Source organism: Gossypium hirsutum, chromosome A10, assembly GCF_007990345.1.
Source record: "Gossypium hirsutum isolate 1008001.06 chromosome A10, Gossypium_hirsutum_v2.1, whole genome shotgun sequence".
NCBI classification, from domain to species: domain Eukaryota; kingdom Viridiplantae; phylum Streptophyta; class Magnoliopsida; order Malvales; family Malvaceae; genus Gossypium; species Gossypium hirsutum.
This window is the reverse complement of record NC_053433.1, coordinates 88157434-88166919: the sequence shown is the minus strand read 5'-3', so window position 1 is coordinate 88166919 and position 9486 is coordinate 88157434. Positions and strand designations below refer to the sequence as shown.

General features: G+C 39.5%; 1 protein-coding gene across 1 annotated transcript; it reads right to left on the bottom strand.

Moving 5' to 3' along the window:
* Positions 1-772: 772 nt before the first annotated feature.
* LOC107895569 (uncharacterized) lies at positions 773-2092 on the bottom strand. Its single transcript, XM_016820831.1, has one exon. The coding sequence runs from the start codon at positions 2090-2092 to the stop codon at positions 773-775; it is 1320 nt and encodes a 439-aa protein (XP_016676320.1).
* Positions 2093-9486: the final 7394 nt, after the last annotated feature.

The following is a 9486-nucleotide window of genomic DNA, read 5'->3' as shown; positions in this document are numbered from 1 at the left end:
TGTCTCCCAAGTCCCCTTCCGGGTAGAGCCCATTTTTCAAATGTCAGCTGGAGGCTCATCTTCGTGGTTTTGGACAATTTCAGCACTAGAATTTTGCTTCCCTCGGCGATGAACGTCGCATTAACAAATTCCAAAGATCGAAATGAGCATTCGATTGCTTCGTCATCCGTCTCCAAATAGGGTGCGCAATAATATCCTTCTCAGCTTTGATTGTTATCAACCTCTCTTCCGATATTATCTTCAATTTTTGATGCAACGAGGAAGGCACTGCCCCAGCTGAATGTATCTAGGGCCTCCCCAACAAGCAATTGCATAAGGGCTTGATATCCATCACGAGGAAATCCACCTCATATGTGTTTAGCCCAATCTGAAGAGGTACCTCGATTCTGCCTATCACCTTTATTTCCGTGCCATCGAATGCCTTCACGATGTTCTGGCACTCCTTCATGTGAGAGCTGTCTATAGGTAATCTATTCAGCGTGGTCAATGGCAGGACGTTCAAAGCCGATCCATTGTCAATCAGTACACCTGGCAGCGTATACTCTTTACAGCGTGTGGTGATATGCAGAGCTTTAGTCGACCCCATGCCCCCGGGTGGTATTTCGTCGTCATTAAAAAAGATATAATTGTCGGCACTTATGTTGCTCACCAACCGGTCCAACTTGTTAACGGAGATATCATTGGCAACATATGTCTCATTTAAGACCTTCATTAGCGCGCTACGATGAACTTCTGAGCTTAGAAGCAAGGCCAGCACCGAAATACGGGCTGGTTATTTACGTAGCTGTTCTACCACACTGTATTCGCTATGCCTTAAGAATTTTAAAAACTCCTTGGCCTCCTCTTCGTTAACTGGCTCATTAACAGGTTTGGTTGCTTTTCCTTTCACTTCCTCGACCTCTTGAGCTTTTCCTTTTGTGGGCGGTGCCTCCTCATTCACCGTATCATAGCGTCTTCCACTACGTGTATAGGAACCCCTGTCTTGATCCCCTCTCGAAGCGTCAACTGGACTTTCTTTTCCCGGCATCGTCACACTGCAATCATATTTCCACAAGACCTTTTTGCTGTCCTTGTAAGGCAAGACTGCAGGTCTTTGGATTATGACCCTCAGTAGCATTTGTACTCCAACTTCATTATTTTTGGGTCTCGATATGATAACCACAGGGTAGTTGGTCGTTTGATTCTGGGCTGCTGATCCTCCCTCTAATGCACATATATTTCCCTCTATGGGACTTTCGGTCTCTTCAAAGAATTCTATTTCCTTACTGTTCATCATGTTTTGTACTAGGGCCCTGAACTCCATGCAATCTTGGATTTCATGCCTCACCTCGTCGTGAAACTCACAGTAGTTTCTCTCTTCTTCGGATTCTTCCCTTGAATCTGAAACGATCAATCCTCTCTTGGCCATCTCTTTCCATACCCGTCTCAACGGGGTCCTGACTTCTGCCACCTCATACTTGGTCTTCTTGTTCGAGCCTTCGCTTATCCCATTCACTCCTTGGTCGATATGATTGGGGAGTGGGTTTCCTGCTACATTGGGTGTAGCAGGATCATCAAATCTCATGATCCCCATCTTAATGAGTCTTTGGACTAATTTTTTAAACGCAACGCAGTTTTTGATAGAGTAGCCGGTGATTCCTGCGTGGTACTCATATTGGGCGTTCGCGTTATACCATTTGGGATACAGGGGCTGCAGTGGCTTCAAGTAGAAAGGGGAGACCACATGAGCATTGAACAGGTTCTGGTACAACTCCCTATACGTCATGGGTATAGGGGTGAATTGTGGCATTTCTGTGTTCTCCCTCGCATTGGATTCTTGTCTTACAGAACTTTGCTGACTGGTGGTCACCGTCTTGGGTTGATTTACAGTGAATAAGTTAGACTGACCTTTGTTAGATGTGCTCGTGTTGTTTACTTCATTGTCTCTTTTTCTCGGGACCGACTTTCTGGTATTTTCTCTAGCTTCTATCTTACCACTTCTCACGGCATTTTCGATCATTTCCCCTGTCATCACTATATCGGAGAAGCTCTTGGTGGCGCTTCCCAACACATGGGTGATAAAAGGGGCATTCAAGGTATTTATAAAGAGCATCGTTGTCTCCTTTTCTAGAAGTGGTGGCTAAACTTGTATGGCCACCTCCCTCCATCTTTGTGCGTACTGCATGAAGCTTTCATTTGACTATTTCTCCATATTCTGGAGAGTGATTCTGTCGGGGGTCATGTCCGTCACATAACTGTATTGCTTCATAAAGGCCTGAGCCAGGTCCTTCCATGAATTAATTTTAGCTCGGCTTAATTGGTTGTACCACTTAGACGCCGCCCCAACCAGACTATTTTGAAAGCAGTGGATTAATAGCTGGTCATTATTAACATATCCCGTCATTCGCCTGCAGAACATAGTGATGTGGGCTTCAGGACAGCTCGTTCCATTGTATTTTTCGAATTCGGGCATTTTGAATTTAGGGGGAAGGACTAAGTCTGGGACTAGACTCAGGTATTTGGCATCAATCCCTTGATGATGATCTGCGCTCTCCATGGCTTTGAATTTCTCCTCAAGCCATCTACATCGTTCTTCTAATTGTTTTTGTGAATCCATCCTCGCCTTTTCTTCTTCAGCAATTTCATCCAAGTCGGGAACGGGCAGATAATTTGGGTTGTTGACAAAGTTAGAGCCTGAGCCGGTTTGGAAATTCATCGGTATTGAAGCTCAGGCCTAAACCTATTGGGGCATGATCGTGACAGATGGTTTCGGTAGATTAATCTCGGGCTTTATCGGTACATGTGTCGGAGTGAAGCCAGAGGGGTATTGAGGATCCTCATTAGTTTCTTCAACTTTGTTCATGGGGCCATTTCCCTTACCGTTCCTCCCAACAACAACTTGGATAACTAGGACATCATTTCTCTTTGGGACTCCATTATTTGTTCCTTCATCTCTCTTTTAATCTTGGCTAGTTGCTCTTGCATCTGAGACTGCATTTGTTCTTGCATGTCTTTTTGCATTTGCTCCAATTTCTCGAGTCTCTTATCCATTGATTTTTTTTCTTGTATCGTAGGGGTGCGTGGTTGGTTGGTTTTCGTTGGTTTCCAGGTTACTGAAATAATTTTTAATTAATTAATTAGAAAACTCTTATGGCCTTTGATGCATAATGATATGATGTAATGCAAATGCATGAATGCAAAGGAAGCAACAATTTTGATTCAATTGCCCTTAGAAAATTTCACTTGAAAATAAAATCTTTTACAAAAAGTCGAGTTTACAAATAAAATTTCGCTCTAACACTTAAAGTCCTAATTTTTCTAAGCAACGAGGCTAGCTCTTGTCCGTGCTCTGACTCTAACTCATATTTCACGCTTAGTGTGTCCGCCTGAACAGCTAAAGTTTGCATGTAGTCCGCTACTTCCCGAATCTAGGTTATGGCCTCCCCCATAAGGTAATCCCTGTTTCTGACTTGGTCCTGCCCATGGTGAAGCTGCACTTTCCAACGATCCTCGTTTGTTTCTAAAAACTAGACTCGCATCTCACAGTTTTGCAGTGACGCTTCTAACTCTTCTATTTTTCCTTTCATTTCTTCTATCTTGCTCAAGCTTGCCCTCAATTCCGTCGCAGTGTTGCGGTTTCGATACTGATGTAGGGACTTCTCAAGTTCTGCCACTCTAACCCTTAATTCCCCTCACTCATTTATGCTTTTTGACAGACTTTTCTCCAAATCTTCGTTTCGTGCTTGAGCTTCTCGAAATTTCCTTTCCCACCGGTCGGTATTGGCATTTTCTTCCCAAATTTCATGGCGCCATTGTTCGGAAGTCTTACCTAAACCTGCAATTCTCATAGACAGACGCAGCTTCTTATAGTCAGTCTTCAAGCTGTTTAGGTCTTCTTCGGCCTTAGTTTTCCCTTTTCTCCACTTTTCAGCCTCTACCTCTGGACATAAGCTTCTAACCTTAGGTGCATCTTTTCTTCCTCTAATTATTCGATCTTCTTCCCAAGCTCCGAACTCTTCTTCTCAAAATCTTGCCTTATAATTTCCAATTCTGATGGGGCGACTTGTAATTGTTCCCCGATAGGTCGAGCATTCTCCAAGCTTGGCCTAGGAATATTATCATTAATCCTCTTCTTAAACCACTCGCTATACTCGAGCGTTACCATGGAACCGACGGCTAACCTCTTCATCCAGCAAGTTTGCTTCCAAGCATCTGATAACTCCCGAACTCCCTTCTTATAGTGAGCACCTTTAAACGAGAATTCACTCTGAGCAAGTCCGTGGGTCATGGGTACAAACTGCCTCGACTTATATTGCCTCAAGGCTAGCAGTGAAGTATACCCGGTAGCTCCCAAAATTCCTAACAACGACACCCAATCAAAGTTACCTCATCGGTACATGATCTCATCAGGAACCATACAATAAGTTCTCCACTCGATATCCTCCTGCTTGAGGTTCTGAAAAATATCCATCCACTTCTCCTCCGAGATATCCTCTTTCCTCTGTATAGCTGCCTCTTCTTTCAAAGGGGAATAACCTTCGAAAAAGACTCGATAGGAAACCTTGTCCACCTTCCAAAAGTTCCCATGAAACCATACCATCAATAGTTGAGCACATCCAATAAATTGCCCCTCGCCTGTCTTCCGACATGAGCTCAAAGATCTGAACGTTTCTGCCAATATTGCCGGTATCGGTGTGATTCCCCTTTCAAGACGATCAAACAAGTCAATGAACACCTCGTCCACGTGTCTCAAAGCCTTAGGAAAGATCACTAATCCGTAGATGCTTAAGGCAAATATATCAACCCTCTTTCTTTCGTCTGGATGAGTTAAGATCAAATCTCGCAAATTCTCCCAAGGGACACATTTGTTATCTCCTTTTTGTTGAATCCGAGCAGTGACCCAAGGCTCGCTCATCCTAGAAATGCTCATCAATTTCTTCACGAAAGCCTGATTACTAAAAACCCAGGCATAAGTCTTCCGGACCTGAATCTTTGGACATCTAAGCAGCGTAGTGTATTCCTCCATGGTAGGTACCAAATCCACTTCTCCAAAAGTGAAACACTTGTACGCAAAATTCCAAAACTGCACCAAGGCTCAGAACAAATGCTGATCCACTCTAATATCTAGCAGGTAGGATATGTCACCATAGCTTTGGTAAAACAACTGCTTGATCCCTTCATCCTAACTAGCCCAAATGCCTCTCAACTCTTGCAGCTCATTCTGTACTACATTGACGCGAGTGAAATCCTGCAGCTCCGATACATACCCTTCTGCCAAGTTATCCCCCCTCTCAGATTGTAGCCTCTCCGACCAAGCACGAACGGCCGCATTATCCTCGACTTTACTAAGAAATTCATTCTCCATGTCAAATTTTCTAACTTAGTAATTGAATGTGGATTAACGCCTCCTTTAATATGCAATGTCATGCAAAAAAGATAATCAAAACAAAACATCGGTTAGTATCAAATAATAGTGATAAAATGCAAGCATATAAACAATAATTATAGCGCATATACGGGTAAGTACTAAGGCTCGACGCGGCTCCACCCAAGGATAGGTCCTAAGGTTCACTATATGTGGTTTAGTTCTAGAGATAAGGTACCCGAACCAGCAGATTCCTCAATCCTCACCCATTATAGGCTCATATAGATCGAGTTCGGTTCAGGGGGATACATTTCCCTATGACCATGCAGAGATGAAAATCTCACGAAATCATAGGTGCAGATGTACCCCGGAAGCAATCCACTAGCTCATGCGGAGGTGAAAACCTCACGAAAGCGTAGCTTCTTTCTCCCACTTAAAAGGTGTGACCACAGTGGTCATGCAATGAAATGCAGTGCTATTCTACAAGACCCGTACAAATATGCAATCGAAAGATACATGATTTTTTTTAAAATAAATTTTTGATTTTTTAGCAAAAAGACAGTAAATAATCGATTTTTTATGGCTCGACTCTCAAGTTGGTCCCAAGTGGAGTCGCCAAGCTATCGAAACCACCCTTTTATTCAAATATTTTAAATTTTTAAAAAAGGAAGAAATCGACTATTTGGGAAATAGAAATATGGAGTTGCCACCGATCCTTTTGTTTTTTGTGTGACGGATCACCTGAGAATTTAGTTATTTAATAAAACATTTTTGGTTTACTAAAACAACGATTCTGGTCTACGAAAATATGAGAAAATGGCCTCGGGAGTCGATTACGTAAGAGGAAGGATTAGCACCCTCATTATGCCCAAAATTGGTACCAAATCGATTAAATACTGTCCTTATGTCTAAAATTAAGAATGTTTTTGAAATGTGGTTCTTGTTAATAACATTTGAATAGCTAGGGTTGGCTGCCAAAAATCTCCTTGTTTTGATATCTGAAAAATTTTATTTGAAACTCATAAGAGGATGCTCAACTATTTAGTCCAACAAAAAAAACGAAACCCAGCACAGTAGGGCATGATTCCTCGAATTTTCGAACATCGAACATTTCCTCACTTTAGAAAATACGTGTAAAATTCCAAAGAGATGTTCGATTATTTTGGACAAATGAAAAAGCGCAACCCAGCACGATAGGGCTCGATTCTCAAATCACCAAACATCGAACATCGCCTTGGTTTTGAGAGGTTTTTAATAAACATGAATGAAAACCTAAAATAATATTTGATTGTTCTGAACAAACGAGAAATCACAACCCAGTACGATAGGGCATGATTCTCGAATTGTCGAATACTGAGTATTACCTTCGTTTTAAAGGATACGAGTGAAATTTTGAAGGGTTATTTGATTATTTCGAGCAAACGAGAAATCGCAACCCAACACGTTAGGGCACGATTCCACGAATTACCAAATATCAAACCTTGCCTTTGTTTTAAAGGGTTCTTAAAAGGGCTGAGTAAAATTTTGAAGAGATACTCGATTATTTAGAGCAAACAAGAAATTGCAACCCAACACGTTAGGGCACAATTCTGCGAATTGCTAAATTTCGAATCTCGCCTTCGTTTCGAAGAATTTTAAAAGACATGAGTGAAATTTTGAAGCGATATTCGATTATTTTGAGTAAATGCGAAATTGCAACCCAAAACGTTAGGGCACGATTCTGCGAATTGTCAAACATCAAATTTCGTCTTCGTTTTGAAGAATTTTTAAAATGATTATAAAGCTAGCTTAAGACGTATAAATTCAATTTGAAATAAAACAAAGTTAATCATGAAAATTTGAATTTCCCAAAAACCATATTTCAAAAAAAACAATATGGAGAACGATGATATGAGGTAATAGGCGCATATGAAATACCATATTTGATGAATGAGAATACTAATCAACTAAGAAAATAAGCAATTAAATACAATTAACTTAAAAATATAACTCGACTTCAATTATTCATAGAGAACGACTAACATGACAATAATGAGTAAATAAAATACAACTACCACATACATGGCATAATAAAATCATTAGAGGCATAAAGCAAAATGCAAACCACGGGAGCAATATGGTATATACAAATGCATTTGAAAATGGTAATCTTGTAATTATATATAAAAATGGAGTTTCCAAGAATTATTTCATATATACATATAAATAGAATATTTAATAAATCATAAAGCAAGAAGTATTTTAAAATAAGAAATCTATTAAAGTAATAATTGTATTAATATATAAATATATATATAAATTTAAAAGGGAGTACATGTAAATGCACATAGAGAATGATAATATATATAAGTTTGATAATGTATGTAAATCAAAACATGTACGGCTATGAAATAACTCGGATTTTATGTAAAAAAAATATATAAAAAGCTTATTTGAATAAAAAATATTTATTAAAATACACGGGTTTAATAAGATATAGACCAAATATAGGTATCGATGAATATATATATACGTATATAATAATAATTTAAAAGATGTATTTCGTAAGATTATATAATAGAATACAAGAAGAAAATTATTTAAGGAGTCACATGTATAAAAATAATATAAGGTTAATACTAGTATACATATATATGTAAAAAGGCTTTAATACAAAGTATATGTATGTATATGTATATATTAATATTTAGACAAGAGGTTATATAAGAATATTAAAATGGCTTAATGCAAGAAGAGTTTTAGAACGATGATTTAAAAGATATATTATAAGAATTACGTAATATGATTATGAGAATATACTTAAATAAAACTTCATGTATATAAAATAATATAATATTGACAATAAGCTTGAAATTAAAAGTTGACCTTATTATAAAGTATGTATGCATATCTACATAATAGTATATGTATAAAAACATTCGTAAAAAATAATACATAAGGTATGAAAATATGGTTATCCAAAATTATAAATAAGTAAGTAAATAAATGATACCAATGACACAATTTATACGAATAAATGAACACGAGTAAAAAACAAGGAATGAATCTAAAAGAAACTAAATTGAAATCATGTTAAAAATAAAGAGAAAATTTTAAATAAAATAAGCTGTTAAAAAAAAAAGAGGGACCAGCGTGTAACACTTGCGAATGCGCAGGGACCCAATCTGAAAATAACCCAGACCCCCGAAATGCAACGCTCGGGTTCGGACCAAAGTACGAGTACGCGCGAAATTACAGGGTGAAATTTAAAAAAAACAAAAAAATGCAAATGTTAGCTGATTTGAAAGCGGGACGAAAAGGGAAGGACTTAAGAGGCAAATTTCCCATTAATGGGAAGCACGCGGATCCTCCCCGGATCAGGTCACACGTGTGCGGGTCATGCCAGATGGGTCCATACGACGTCGTTTCAAAGGCTATTGAACTTAGCCTGAAACAGCGTCACTCCATGCATTCAATTAGAAGGGAAAATCGGCCCAAACATCGGAGTATTTTAGCAAAGCAGACAAGGGAAGCCGAAACCCTAAGTACTTGCCCTCATTCAGCCGCCGTTCGACCTTTAATCCACCACGACTATTGATGGATAAAATCCTACGGTGGAGCCTTCTTTCTACTCGACTCCACGGTTTAATGACTTTAGCCACAAAGCCCTCTCTCTGCCTTCGATATTGACGAAGGGGATGGAGATCTCCAAGGCGCACTCACGAAGGTAAAGCTTCTGCCTCTTTTCTCCTTAATTTTTCTTTGTTCAAGAAAATAGGGGGAAACGAAAAAAGAAAAAAAGGAACCCAGAATCTGAATCTCACCTTTTAATTTCTTTTGTGTTTGGTATTTCAAATGTATTGATTGTGTGCGTAACCTTACAACTGGTGAAATCCCCTGGCTTTATAGCCGAATCGGGGTAAAAATGATAAAAAATAAATCGAAAAATACAATATTCTTCGTTGTTTTGTTTGTTTTGTTGTGCGTTTGTCCGTTCTTTGCAGGTACAGGGTGCGTGGCGCTCGGGTACGGGATTGGGCTGGCTCGGGCGTGGCTGCTAAAATGTTAGGGCGTACAGAGGCACGGAGCTACTGTCCGATTACTGGTGCGGCGCAGGAAGGAGGAGTGACCTAGGGTTACTGAAGTTGTTTCAACTTTTGGGC

Bases quoted from the DNA above. Each gene is read 5' to 3' on its own strand.
- LOC107895569 (XM_016820831.1), bottom strand. From the start codon at position 2,092: ATGCTCTTTATAAATACCTTGAATGCCCCTTTTATCACCCATGTGTTG.